A 15,577-nucleotide genomic window follows, 5' to 3' on the forward strand; every position below is an offset into this window, starting at 1 on the left:
CTCTTTAAATACTACTCTCACTACCTTAGGCAAGACAGATGCCTAATTTTTCTTTATAACACAGGATTACTATTATTTCCCTTAGAGGACTGAGGATTAAATGAGATGGTGAATATATAAATTGTAAAATGTGAAATAAATGACATACTAATATTGTTAATAACTGACCCCTCACTGCTAAACTGTTTACTCCATGTCTCCTCAGTGTATTGTGTGTATTTACTGTGTCCCCTCAGTGTACTGTGTATACACATATCTAAACGTATATGCGTATACATATATATGTAGTAAAGTATTCTTTATCCTTTTTCACTTATGAGATACTCTGTGATCTTTTTCACAGGTAAGTTTTAAATTTCAGAAGAGCTGTTAATTTCATTTCATGGTCTATTCTTTTCTTCTGCTTTCTGTTCATTTCATTTTTTTGTTTTTCCTGTCTCTGGTAGTATTTGATATCCAGAGGTCTCTCCAAATATGCTTAATATACATTACAGCATTACACCCTGCTATACCAAATATATGCAGTTTTTTTCCTGTGATATTACAACTTCCACTAAGGTGACTAAAAGTGGAATCGTATTAGAGTTAAAAATGCCTCTTAGGATAGAAGCATTTGATGAGCAGAATCGTATTCATTCTGCTTCTGTATGTCTCAGCTATTTGAAAGGAAATCACATGTTTTGCCACCTAGACTTTGAGAGTAATTGAAAAATTGACTGTTTAACAATCCTTAAAGAGACCTTCACTTAATGGAGTTCTCAGCTTGTGTCTCCCTCTTGTCCATATATGTGAGGAAAACACATACAGTCCTATTGTTAAGCACAATCGCTTATTTTTCTAAAAGTTTTTGGACTTGGCAAACAAATATCTGGGGGATTGTTTTCCTGAGGATTGTGGCTAATTATTAATATATTTTCCATTGATTTAGCAATTTGATGTTTATTCCTATTTCTGCATGTGTAAATGGTTCTGTAAAACCAAATACAGGGGTGCCTGGGTGGCTCAATGGGTTAGCCACTGCCTTTGGCTCAGATCATGATCTCAGCGTCCTGGGATTGAGCCCCGCATCAGGCTCTCTGTTCAGCGGGGAGCCTGCTTCCCCCTCTCCATCTACCTGCCTCTCTGCCTACTTATGATCTCTCTCTCTATGTCAAATAAATAAATACAAATGTTTAAAAAATAAAACCAAATACAACCTCTATTGCCATTCCTACTAACATTAACATTAAAAGGGAAATATACTAGCTTTTAAAAATAACATTTGTAATGGTTCAGAAATAAAATATTTTTAACATTTCTCATAATTTTATCTACAAATTTTGATTGAATCGAGGACTTATTTTAAATATAATCGCTTTTAAATTTATCACCTTTATTATTTAAATTTTGAAGAAACTTATTTCTGTTTCCTGTTCTCTACATACTGTTATGAATTGCTACTAAAATTTATAAGTTTTAAATAAGAATTCATGAATTGGACTGTCCTCATTTTGAAGTTTCCAATTTAAGTCTTTTCTTAGATTCTTGAAAAAAAAGTACCCTAGGTATTCGTGATTTTACTTCAATGGCACCTCTACTTTGAATTTTCATTAAAACAGTTGTATTATTTATGTGGCAACAGAGGAAAAAAGTAGATTGTTAACAATTCTAAACTTTAAAAAGAAGCTATTTTGTAATTCTGCTTTTTCCCTACTGTTACACTCTATCAGTGTTTTTACAATTATCATTAATAAATCATCTTTGTATCTGTTATGTCATCTTCGTGTCTTTTCAACATTTAATACAGATTTACTCTTTTTTTTAGTTTTTTTTTTTTTAATTTTATTTACATTTCAGTTACTTAACACACAGTGTAATATTAGTTTCAGGTGTACAATATAGTGACTCAGCACTTCGATATATCACCCAGTGCCATATATATCATATATATATATATATATCATATATATATATCACCCAGTGCCATATATATCATATATATATATGATATATCATCACAAGTGCACTCCTTAGCTCCCATCATCTATTTCACTCATCCCTCAAGCCACCTCTCCTCTGGTAACCATCAGTTTGTGCTCTAAAGAGTCTGTTTCTTGGTCTGCTTCTCTCTTTTTTTTCCACCTTTGTTCGTTTGTTTCTTAAATTCCACATATGAGTGAAATGATATGGTATAATACAGATTTGCATTTAATCCTCACAGCAACATTGTAAGGAAGGCAGGACAATATTCATATTTCCCTCTTATATATGAGGAAACAAGCTCAAATAAGTTAAATATCTCAAAGTAAGGTAAGTTATACTGGTGGAGTTGGAGCAAGAATACTCTGAATAATCCTCTGGTAGTTCCTTCTAAGTATGAAACTCTAATATATTTAGATGAATTTATTTAGTGAACTAAATTGAATTTCAATAAATTAGAATTTAAATGTATTTAAGTATTCATTGTATTTAAATGTAATTAGAATTAAATGTATGTGTAAATTGACACTCTTAAAATTTCATTTTATAAGTCTTTAATCACTCAATTGTCTTTTTATAATCTAGTATCTACTGTGGATTATGAAGACTATCAGAGTGTAACTCGTTTTCTAGACCTCATACCTCAGGATACCCTGGCAGTAGCTTCCTTTCGCTCCAAAGCATATACACGAGCTGTAATGCACTTTGAATCATTTATTACAGAAAAGAAACAAAATATTCAAGAGCATCTTGGATTTTTACAGGTTTGAAATTAATACAGTAAATTTAATGATATTTAATATTTCCAGTCTTTTTTGTTTATGTTGTTCATTTTATTGAGTGTTTTAGATGCTGTGCTAGCTACTAGATAATTTATGAGCACTTTAGAAGCTTACAGATTAGTGGCGAGAGATAAACATCAATTTGGTATTGGGTGATATAGCTGTTGTTCTCAGGAAGGACACTTGGGCTATCCTCTGTGTGGGATGGGAGTAGAGGGTAGGAGATGGGAGTGAGCAGGAGGTCAGTATGGGCTTCTTGGAGACAATGTCTAAGCTGGGTTTCAAAGAATGGATGGTAGATAGGTAAAAGAAGGAGGTAAGATATTTCAGAGGCATCTGTTTGGAGTTGGGAAAAAATGTGGTTTGGGCTAAAGAGTAAAGTGTCAGTTTGGTAATGGTAGAGGAAAGATAAAGATTTGGGTAGAGGAAAGATACAACATAGAGGACCTTTTAAATTGTCCAAAATTCTTAGAGGATTTTAACCAGGGAAGTGCCATGGTCAAAATGGTATTTTAGCTAAATGACTATGACAGTCATGGAGGGAAGGTTTGAAATAGCAATGATGCAAGGGAAGCAGGCCACTGTTAAGCTTAGGAGATATGTGGCCCTGAATTTGGGGTGGGTGGGAAGGGGGATGTGCTGGTTTTAATAGGAATTGGGCATGATGGTGCTAGTGAAATAATGGTTTAGGTGATAATATTTTGATTGTGTAGGGAAGGAAAAAAAGGGGAAGGTGGGGCTGATACAGGGGATTAAATAAGAGGTCAAAATTGGTAGACTTTTTTTAAGTCAAAAACACAAAGTAGTGAGAAACCGAAAAATTAGTAGCGTATAGCCTTTTTTTTAAAGTTTTCATTATTCATTTAAGTAATCTCTACACCCAACGTGGGGCTCAAACTCATAATCCTGAGATCAAGAGTTTCATGCTCCTCCTACTGTGCCAGCCAAGCACCCCAGTAGCTTGTAGTCTTGGGATGAATATTAGCCTTCTCCTGTCTTTATTTTTCTTCTTGCCTAGCTTTGAGCCTATTGTTCCCTATTAAAATCATTCCCTTACAAAGATGTTCACCCTTATCTTTCTCAATCTGTGTGATACTTACTTTGTAAAATATCGTCCTTGGATAAACTCACCTATCTGTCTTACCAGTGTCTTGCATTTAAGCAGTTGAACATTGCTGGTGAAACATCACATTTTTTTTTTTTTTCACAGTGGATTTTTAACTGCTTTTACTTTAAGTTTGTAATCTGTGACCTCAGCAGGACTCTTTTTAATACTGCCTTCAGTCCGTCTATGTTTCTCTAGTAAGCCTACCTTCCTGCTCTTCAGGATGACCATTTTTTCTCCTTTCTCAGCTTGTACCTCACTCACTCTCAACTAGTAGTCTTGTTTTATTGTCATGGAGAAAATGGAAGCTAGATGTCCACCAAATTTGAAAATATACTGACTTTTGCACCATATCCTTTTTTCTTTTCTTATGTTATTCCTAAGGAAGGATCCTTTCCTGTCAAAATTCAGTCTTTCTGCTTATGTTCTTGATTTCAGTCCTTCAATATTCTGCTTTCTCTAGTATCAGTAATTTATCTTCCTCAACTGCAGTATATAGACATGCTCTTGTACCTTCCATCTTAATTTTAATAATTCCCTTGGTCATACATTCTCCTTCAGATACTGCCCATCTTGCTGTCTCCCTTTATAGTCAGTTTTAAAAGAACTGTTTCTGTTCTCTGTATTCACTTTCCGTTCATTGATCATTCCAATAAGACTTTTTTCTCTCTTCCACTGATACTGCTCTTGCTAAGAAAATCAGTTGCCTCCATGTTACCAAATCCAGTAAATGTTTCCCATTTCTCATTTTCTTAATCTCACAGAATCATTTGACCATTCCTTTATTATTAAGACGTTTGCTTTTGGGGTGCCTGCGTGGCTCAGTGGGTTAAAGCCTCTGCCTTCGGCTTGGGTCATGATCTCAGGATCCTGGGATTGAGCCCTACGTCGGGCTCTCTGCTCAGTGGGGAGCCTGCTTCCCCCTCTCTCTCTGCCTGCCTCTCTGCCTACTTGTGGTCTCTCTCTCTGTGTCAAATAAATAAATACAGTATTAAAAAAAAAAAAGACGTTTGCTTTTATTTCATGGCTTCTGGGATATCACATTGTCCAGCTTCCTATAAACTAGTCTGGTTTCTCTTCTCAGTTTCATTTGTTCGTTCTTCCTCTATTAATATGGAAGTACTCCACTTTCCTTCCCTTCCCCTGTTTTCTCCTCCCTCACCCTGTTCATTCACTAAATCATGCCCTTTTCCAAGTCTTTAAAGAACATCTTTGTACTAATTGCTGCCAAATTTTTATCTTGAACCTGAATATCTCCATCAAACTCAGATTTGAGGCATCTCTATATCAATATATTAAAATACTTACTTAAAAATTTTGTAACACTTATAAACTTTATTCAGTAGAATTTATCATAAGTTGGATTAAAGAGAGTTCAGGACCTTGCCGTTCTTTATAACTCATTATCAGTAACAATTAATAATGTAGATTTTCATTTAAGTAGAACAAAGGTGTTAAAATAATAGGATGCCTGGAAATAGGTTTTTTATAAGTTTATTGTGAAGTCTGCCTTGAAACAAATACTTACTATTGCTTTGAGAAAAATTCTCATATGCTCTTTTCTCATAAACTGGTCATCTTAATAGCTTTACTTCTAGTTGTGTTTTTTTCTTCCTCTTATTTAATTGTTTTGTTATGGTTGAACAAAGAAATTGTACGCTGCTATGCATGAACCAGATGGAGTAGCTGGAGTAAGCGCAATTCGAAAGGCAGAACCATCTCTGAAAGAACAGATCCTTGAACATGAAAGCATTGGCTTACTGAGGGATGCTACTGCTTGTTATGACAGGGCTATTCAGCTAGAACCAGACCAGGTAAGATAATAAACTAAAGGCAACATAATGAAAAGGCCCTGAACTAGGAACTCTGGAAATCTTTGTTTCAGTGCTGTCTCTATTAGTGTCACAATGTGTCTAGAAAATAGTTAATCATCTCTGAGCTTGAGTTTCCTGATTCATAAAATCAAAGATGTGAGATGATCTCAATAATCCTTTCAATGCCAAGTTTCTGTGACCTTAGAAAATCCCCCAAATGAATGAGGTTTGTTGAGGATTATATTTGTATTAAGCTGTGTGTCCAGGTACTCAAATGTATACAATTTTAGTATGTAATAAAAAGTATAACATGTATGTCAATTTTTTAATAATAATTGTGATTCTCTACAGCCTAGGAAACATTTTCACATTTCATATGCCCCCTACCATCATCTGTGAATTTCTGAAATGATCCCTTAGAATCAATAAGTTATAATTATAATGTGGACATGTTAATATATCTCATGTTTACAAGGATAGGAAGGGAGTTTAGAATTATTGATTTATAATCTTGGCTTAGATTCTCTGTAATCGTGGGATATTGCTTTTTGTTGTATTTGACATGTTCATTTTCTCAGAAGCTCAATGTACAAGGTCTTTATTTGTCACAATCTTGTTTTCAATTTTAAAGAATATTGCGTAGTCCAACGTAATTTTTAGTTACTAATGCCCTAAGTCTATATTAATGTTATTGTGAACTTGGAGTTTTAATTTTTGTGTGAGAAGTAGTATTGCCTATAATCTTTAAATAAAATATTAAAGAGTACTTCTTACTTTTATATTTGATTTGAACCAAAAATTAGACCGAATCTGGAAAAAAAAAATTCAGTCTGAGAATTTTTTAGGTTGTGTATGTATTTTTTTAATATTCACATGTGTTAGGTTATTGTTGGGCACTTTGCCATTAGGCCAAACAAGTCAGTGGCTGAACTAAGGATAGGCTCAATCAGGCAAATAACATTTTAACGAATATCAGTTAAACTGTCCTTGTTTCCCAAGGTGTTTTTGAAATGATCATTGCTATTTTAAATATTTTAAAATTTCTAGATCATTCATTATCATGGAGTAGTGAAGTCCATGTTAGGTCTTGGTCAGCTGTCCACTGTAATCACTCAGGTGAATGGAGTACATGCTAACAGGTAATATTTTTTAAAGAATCATTTTCTTTTGTTATTATATCTGAATGGGAAAATTTTAATTAGTGAATTGGGTTGATATAATTATTGAAGAAATGAAATCTTTTTTATATTTTCATGGTGTTGGAGATACAAAAAAAAATATTTTTTTCTACTTTGCCATGAGTTGATTTAGCACTTAACAGCTCATCTTCTGTCCCAAGAGTCAACCTTGAATTATATTTGCTTTAAGATCGAAATCTTCCAAAGCTCACCTGGTGTTGGTGAGGCTCATAAGAATGTATCCAAAAAGTATCTAAGCTCTGTCTACATTATCAACACCAGTTATTTTCTGTGTTGGGGAGGGGGAAACCTTGTTACTGATTTGTAGAACATCACTCCAGATTGTGTGGATTGATTTTTCCCTAAAGGATTGATAAAAATGAAAGCTGCCTTCTTTTGCTAAAGAAAGTGGGTTTGTTACAGCAAACCAAATGATGCAAAAAAGTAGTACATATGTGTAATAAAGATTAAGGCTACATAGGTCTTTTGGTCTGAGGAGTAACTGTGGAGGTTGGTTCTGCTCTTGAAGCTGCCTTGCTTTGAGAGCTGAAAGACTTACTTCTTGTTAAATTTACCAGATGCTGACTGACTATTATGGGCAGTGAGATCTGTAAGATCAGTGAGATCTGATCAAAAGGATGGTATCACAGTTAACAAAAGAGCACACTGACCACCGTTTTTAGTTAGGACTCTCAAAACAGTTCTTCTGAGTATAGTTTTTTGTTTTTGTTTTTTAGAGATTTTTATTTATTTATTTGTCAGAGAGAAAGAGAGAAAGTGTACAAGTAAGGGGAGCCGTAGGCAGAGGGAGAACCAGGCTACCTGCCGAGCAAGGAGCTCGATGTGGGACTCGATCCCAGGACCCTGGGATCATGACCTGAGCCAAAGGCAGCTGCTTAATCAACTGAGCTACCCAGGTGTCCCCTAAGTATAGTTTCTGTAATTCCAAACTGTTTGTAAAAACCACAATTCTATAATGTTTGAGAGCAGAGAAGCTCACTGTTAATCAGATGGTTTCACAGTAATGCAATTTATGAAATGAGGGAGGAAGCTTTGCAGAGGCAGAGAAAGAGTGATTATATGTTTTAGTTGTTTCTCTAGGTTAGTTGAGAGACCTTATAATTACTTTGGGAAGATTTGTTTGTCATGGCTTAAGCCTAGGTGTCAGGTTTCCTAATAATGCTTCTTGGACAGTTAGACTCCTCTTGTCTTTTTTTTGGATCTGGGATACATGGAGCCTCTTGATCTTTGAGCTGTGAAAAGTCAAGTGTCAATAGATGGTCGAGATTTCTCTGTCCTGTTGGATCAAATGGTCATTGAGGGCATGTGTTTTCTTTGGGGAGAATATTTGCATTTAAGCAAATATTTCTCCAGAATTATTAATTGTATTACTATTTTTTTAAAGTTTTATTTATTTGACAGACAGAGACACAAGTAGGCAGAGAGGCAGGCAGAGAGAGTGGGGGAAGCAGGCTCCCCGCTGAGCAGGGAGCCCGATGTGGGTCTCGATCCCAGGACCTGGAGATCATGACCTGAGCCAAAGGCAGAGGCTTAACCCACTGAGCCACCCAGGTGCCCCGACTGTATTACAGTTTTTAATTTATGTATTCTTGTGGATAAGTTCTCACAGCCTGATCCTCACTGCCTTTTCGTACTTCTTGGTATAATGCTTACTACAGCACATCCCCTCTAGATAGCAAATCCTGCTTATTCTACTCAGATTTTTATCTTAAAATTTTGATATTTCGGCATCTGATGATGGGTTTATAAAGTTATTCACAACTGGACTTTCAAAAACTACATTTCTAGTATATTCTATCCTTGTTACAGTGTTTTTGGTGGAATTTGTATTTAGAAAGAAGGTAGTCAGTATTTATGCTGCTATAAATAAGTTTTGTTTTTTTTGGTTTTCAGTAAAAACTTGACTCATTTATTAAATTTTTAAAAATGTGTTTAACTACAGAAAAAGCAAGGAATACTTTAAAGGACATTGATCCTAGCCTCTCTGATTCTTTTACCGTGTTTATAATGAGAATATGTGTATCTTTCAGTGTTATTAAATCATTAAATGGAAAAATGTGCTTAGCCCGGTGTGTAGCATATAGCAGATACTCAAATGGTGTAATTGATAAAAAGGAAATATGGGGAAAGTCTACCTTCTTCTATGTAGTCATGATATAAAATATCATTACCCCATCTTAATGTCACATAAGCACAATGCTTAGAAAAAATAATTACCAATATTATACTGGTTTTACAAACCCAAATTTTAAAGTCACCAAAAATAGTTTAATAATATATATTTTAGGTAGCAAAATTTTATATCCTTTGTTATGCCATTGACACATCATTTGTAGATTTTTTTTTATGATTTTACTTATTTATTTTAGAGAGAGATCATGCACAGGGAGGAGTAAGAGGGGGGCAAGCAGACTCCTCATTGAGCAGGTAGCCTATTAAGCCCTTGGCTCAATCACGGGACCCCAAGATCACAATATGAGCTGAAACCGAGTTGGACACCCAACCAACTGAGCCACCCAGGTGCCCCCATTTGTAACTTTTTTTTTTTTAAAGATTTTATTTATTTATTTGACAGATAGAGATCATAAGTAGGCAGAGAGGCAGGCAGAGAGAGAGGGAGAGGAGAAAGCAGGCTCCCTGCTGAGCAGAGAGCCCGATGCGGGGCTTGATCCCAGCACCCTGGGATCATGACCCGAGCCGAAGGCAGAGGCCTTAACCCACTGAGCCACCCAGGCGCCCCCCATTTGTAACTTTCTTAAGCTCTTGTTACTGAGTGTCCTAGGTACTCCCACTTGTCCCTGACCTACCCACGGGCTCCTATATTTTTGCCTTAAATTTAATTCAGAAGTCCCAAGTTCTGAGAATTCCTTACCTCTGAAGGTGTATATATGCAGTTGTCTCTTTTTCCTTCCTGCCCTTTGTAATTGTAAATTGTAAACTGCATTTTGTAATTATCCAGGCATCGGTTTCTCTTCTAATATAGCACAATTTATTTTTTTATAAAGATTTTTTTCTAAGATTTTATTTATTTATTTGACAGAGAGAGACAGAGCAAGAAAGGGAACACAAGCAGGGGGAGGAAGAGAGGGAAAAGCAGGCTTCCTGCTGAGCAGGAGCCCAGTGTGGGTCTTGATTCCAGGACCCTGGGATAACGATCTGAGCCAAAGGCAGAGCCTTAATGCCTGAGCCACCCAGGCGCTCCTATATCGCACAATTTAATTTGTTAAGGAATGGCATAATTAAATGGCCCTTTTAGAAGTAATTATTGAAAAAAAAGTCTTGGGGGAATGGAAAGATTAAAAATTGGGGGTTATTTTGGATAGAGATAATTATTTTGTATCTAAGTACAAAATATAGTATAATACAATAAATAGAGCAATAAATACAGTAAATAGAGTTCTAAAACAATGAAAAAATCTCTAAATGCCACTTTAAATAAAGTTTATTTGCTACTGGCTTCTCTTAATAGGTCTGAATGGACAGATGAATTAAACACATACAGAGTGGAAGCAGCTTGGAAATTGTCACAGTGGGATTTGGTGGAAAACTATTTGGCAGCAGGTAAAATTACTTTTTATAATATAAGTTTTGAAGATTTTATTTATTTATTTGACAGACAGAGATGACAAGTAGGCAGAGAGGCAGGCAGAGAGAGAGGAAGGAAAGCAGGCTTCCCACTGAGCAGAGAGACTGATGCGGGGCTCAATCCCAGGACCCTGGGATCATGACCTGAGCCGAAGGCAGAGGCTTTAATCCACTGAGCCACAAAGGCACCCAAGAGAAACAATTTTAATATGCTATAAATATTCAGACTTAAGTAGCTAAGAAACATCTATAATTAATCTTTCAGCTTGTCTTATAATTGCCTTGTTTAGTTTTTCAAAGTAGAATGAAACCATCTGTTTCAGTATTTCTGCTGACCATTTTACCAAATGAAATAAAGCTTGTTTGGGGGCTCTACATTTATTTTTCAGATGGGAAATCTACAACATGGAGTGTCAGACTGGGACAGCTATTATTATCAGCCAAAAAAAGAGATATCACAGCTTTTTATGACACACTGAAACTAGTGAGAGCAGAACAAATTGTACCTCTTTCAGCTGCAAGCTTTGAAAGAGGCTCTTACCAACGAGGATATGAATATATTGTGAGGTATATGAGGGGTTTCCATCTTTATATTCCTGGTGAATAACTTGTCTTCTCACACAGACTTGGAACATTTTGGTTAGTAAGTAAGTGATAGTATATTTGGTATCCTGTGTATCTACACACAATGCCTCTTTTATTCCTTTATCTCAAATCACCTTATATTTGTTTTGTTTTGTTTAGTTTTTAAGTACTCTCTATGCCCACCATGGGACTCGAACTCACAACCCTGAGATCAAGAGTCACATGCTGTACCAACTGAGCCACCCAGGTGCCCCTCACCCTTTAATTTTTAAAAAATGTTCTAATACATATCCCTTTCATTGGAAAGGCAATTATGAGAGACTTCTAAAAAGTAAGAAAAATATCTTATATTCATCCTTTTGTAATGTCATATTGTATTTGCTCTGTAACTAACCTGAGCAGTGTAAACATCTGTGCCCTGGCACTTTGGTGCTCAGTACTTGTTAGTTTCTTCTCCTTCTTATTTAGAAATGCATTTGACATTTTCCTCCCCCAAAATGTAGGCATTATCTAGTAGAAAGGAAAATTAACTTTTAGAGGTAAGGAAGAAAATGATGAAAAACATTTCAGGTCTGTTAGTTCACCTGAGGAAAATAATAGATGTTATAATTTAAAAAATACTTCAGAACTTTTTTTTTTTTTAATTTAAAGAATTTACTGTAGTTTGTATTGGCCCCTTTGGTAATAGCTTAATGAAACTGTAGGTTGGACCACTGAGATTCTTTTCTGTAGCTGCTCAACTGTGTCCTTGAACACTGAGTCATAGACAGAGTATTATAAATGGAAAAAAGGTAGTGTGACTGTGTCATAAGTGTTTCCATCATTCTTAGAAAAACTAAAATTGCATCATTTCACATTTTTTTGCTGGTATCTACTATGTCTGGCCCTCTTATAGAAGCACCAGCAGTATATGCACATATTTCTGTTGATTATAATGGACCTGTATTTTTTTTGTTATATAGGTAATAAAATTTGATTTTCATACACTTGAATTTCGTTTTATATACCCTTCTCCAATTTAATTAATAGGGATTTGGGGACCATAGCAAACCACTAAACATTTGAAGCAATGTAAGTTGTGTTTTATATCCAATTTAAAAAGATAAAAATGTTACTGTTTATATACCAAAAATATATAATGGCTAAGTTCTTCCAAAGAAAATCTCACATTTCAGATTCCTTTTTTTTTTTTTTTTTTAAGATTTTATTTATTTATTTGATGGATAGAGATCACAAGGCAGGCCGGGGGGGTGGGTGGGTGGGGAGGAGGCTCCCTGCTGAGCAGAGAGCCCAATGCAGTGCTCAATCCCAGGACTCTGGGATCATGACCTGAGCCAAAGGCAGAGGCTTAACCCACTGAGCCACCCAGATGCCCCCACATTTCAAATTCTTCATGGCTAATTTGAGTATGTACTTTGTATATGAGATTAATAGGCTGAATATGATAACATTTTTACATAGGTTCTATCTGTCTCCAGGTTGCACATGTTGTGTGAGTTGGAGCATAGCATCAAACCACTTTTTCACCAGTTGCCAGGTGACAGTTCTCAAGAAGATTCTCTAAACTGGGTAGCTCGACTAGAAATGACCCAGAATTCCTACAGAGCCAAAGAGCCCATCCTGGCTCTCCGCAGAGCTTTATTAAGCCTCAACAAAAGGTTTTTCATATTTCTTTTTTTTTTTTTATGTCAGTAATCATGAATTTCTATTATATTTGCATATTACTTGGGAGTATTTATCTTTCTTAATTTTCTCTCCAATGTATGTTTTTCTATTACCATTTGTCAAAGAAATACTGTGTAAGTTGAAATGAACCTAGAACTTGAAAATTACTTTCATATGCAGTGTATCATTTTTATTGTTAAAATATCTGGGAGAGATACAGATACAAGTCAGTATTAGAGTTTTCATAGACTTATAACTGACAAAAATTGAACATGCTAAGAAAATTAAAATCAGTTTTTCAACAAATGAATCTTCTTCAATTTCTTTGAAATAGTAATTGAGAAGGTTCCATGATAGGAAGAGAGATTTTTAGTTAAATTGTTGAATATACTTAATGCTCTTTTCCCCTGTTTTTGTCACATTCGTATAGACCAGATTACAATGAAATGGTTGGAGAATGCTGGCTACAGAGTGCCAGAGTAGCTAGAAAAGCCGGTCACCACCAGACAGCCTACAATGCTCTCCTTAATGCTGGAGAATCACGACTTGCCGAACTGTATGTGGAAAGGGCAAAGTGGCTATGGTCCAAGGTAATGGCCAAGAGAACGTCATCATGTATATGTATTCTGTTGTAGATTATCCCACATTCAGAGTCATTTTCTGTCATCTTTATCATTCTACCATAAGAAGAAACTGTTCCTTCTTTCCTGAAGTCCCTAAATGTCTTTCCATTTCAAGTTGAAAGTGCAGTTTTCATGTGTTCCTTTTTTTTTTCCTTGAGGGAAGCAGCCAATTTTTACTTTGTTTTTACCTCCCATATATATACGTGGAGCCCATAGTAGGCACTCAAAAAATATTTCTTAAATGAAAATAACATTGTTCACTGCTTACATCCTTGGTAGATAATTAATCCAGTTTTATTGTCAAGAATAATTTCTGATCTAGCCTATCAGAAAAGACTTAGTGTAAGAACAAAAGTTCCCAGCCATCCCTAGATTGAAGCAATAGTAATGAAAAAGAGGCTTTTTGAGTATCTGAACTACTTGCAAAGATTATGTACCAGATTTAAATGGTTTTTACTTATGTATCTCCTTATGCTTGCCACCAGTCTAGAATTAGTAGTAAGCATTGCATGTTCTGAAGTTGACATTTAGCAGCTGTAGCTGGTTCCATCTGTGATTGTGGAGGCAAAATAATGATTCAGCCTATACTTGCAGAAGCTGGTCGTTTTCTGAGCTAGTGCTAGTCTATGTATTGTAATACCTTCAATTCAATATGTTCAAAATGCAGTTGATGATTTACCATTCAATAACTGCTTGTCCTATATTCTTTGTTTTTCTAAATAGGACTCTATTGTATCCTCTCATCTAAGACACAAATCTAGGCATCATTTTGGACTTCTTCCTCTCCCTCATTTCCATCTCCAGGTGGAGACTAAATTTTCCTTAGAAATATCTTTTGATTTTTTTTTTTTTCTTTAAGTAAACTCTACCTCCAACCTGAATCTCAAACTCACAACCCTGAGATCAAGAGTTGCAGGCTTGGGGTGCCTGTGTGGCTCAGCTGGTTAATCTTCTGACTCTTGATTTTAGCTCAGATCATGATCTCAGGGTTGTAAGATAGAGCCTCAAACACACTCTCTTTAAAAAAAAAAAAAAAAGAGTTCCATGTCCTACCAACTGAGCCATGTAGGCACCCCATCTATTGATATTTGATACAAACTTCAAGTTATAAAATAAATAAGTCATAGTATAGTGTACAGCATGGTAACTGTAGTTAATAATAACTTATTGCCTATTTGAAAGTTAAAAAGAAAACATCTTTTGAGTTTTCTCTCTTATCTGTGCTTTCATTCATGCTTTTAGCATTTATAGCCTCTAATAATAGCCTTTTTGAGTCTCCCTATTTCTCTGTGAACATGATTGTAGTTTGTGATCTTTTTAAAATGCACATTGAATCATGTAGCTCCTCTTATTAAAGTCTTTTGAAGTATTCTTCATGCCTTTATGATGAAGTCTGAACTCTAGAAAGTATACAAGGCTTTTTCTGATTGAGTTCCAGTCTACCTCTTCATTTACTACTCACTATCTCAAATCCTTTAGGCTTTAGCTAAAACCAAACTATTCACCTTTTCCAAGTAGACTTATTATTCCTTTTTTTTTCCTCAACCCTGAGATCAAGACCTGAGCTAAGATTGAGAATCACATGCTTAATGGACTACTCAGGTGCCCCAAATTATTACTCCTTTTACGAAGAATGTCTTTCCCTGAATTCACTCACTTCCAGGAAGATTGCTACTCATTCTTTATTTTTATTTTTATTTTTTTAAAGATTTTATTTATTATTTGACAGAGAGATCACAAGTAGGCAGAGAGGCAGGCAGGGAGAGAGAGAGGGAAGCAAGCTCCCTGCCGAGCAGAGAGCCTGATATGGAGCTCGATCCCAGGACCCTGAGATCATGACCTGAGCCGAAGGCAGAGCCTTAACCACTGAGCCACCCAGGTGCCCCGCTACTCATTCTTTAAAACCTAATTCAAATTTTTCTCATTTGGTAACTTTTCCTGAATGCTGTTCTCCTTCATTTTTCTTTATCTTCACGTAGATTTAGGGGATTCCCTTCTTTGTCCTTGATAATACCTATATATTTTCCTCTGTTAATAGTTTTTAACATTGTATCGCTGTTGTACATAATCTGTTTCCTCACTTGATTATGAACTTTATTAAGCCAGAAATTTTGATTTATTCATGTTTCTTTATCCCCAGTCATCTATATATATCTTCAGTTCCTTGTACTTCGATTGACCATAAAAATGAGTGAATGGATGAATGAATATGAGTTCTGTATGAAATGAAGCAATGCTTCCTTTTTAGGATTTTACTTTC

The 15,577-nt window shown here is 35.5% G+C and overlaps 1 protein-coding gene across 2 annotated transcripts in view; it reads left to right on the top strand.

Annotated features, from left to right (window-relative positions):
• The window catches only part of ATR (ATR serine/threonine kinase), a 99,015-nt gene that overhangs the window by 58,862 nt on the left and 24,576 nt on the right, over nt 1–15,577 (top strand). For both annotated transcript variants that reach the window (XM_046002125.1, XM_046002126.1), the window contains exons 28-34: nt 2,545–2,723; nt 5,496–5,660; nt 6,708–6,799; nt 10,329–10,420; nt 10,834–11,011; nt 12,508–12,687; nt 13,125–13,284. In XM_046002125.1, the coding sequence (XP_045858081.1) occupies nt 2,545–2,723; nt 5,496–5,660; nt 6,708–6,799; nt 10,329–10,420; nt 10,834–11,011; nt 12,508–12,687; nt 13,125–13,284 (1,046 nt within the window). The remainder of the gene's footprint in view (nt 1–2,544; nt 2,724–5,495; nt 5,661–6,707; nt 6,800–10,328; nt 10,421–10,833; nt 11,012–12,507; nt 12,688–13,124; nt 13,285–15,577) is intronic.

Source organism: Meles meles, chromosome 4 (genome assembly GCF_922984935.1).
Source record: "Meles meles chromosome 4, mMelMel3.1 paternal haplotype, whole genome shotgun sequence".
Taxonomy (NCBI): Eukaryota; Metazoa; Chordata; class Mammalia; order Carnivora; family Mustelidae; genus Meles; species Meles meles.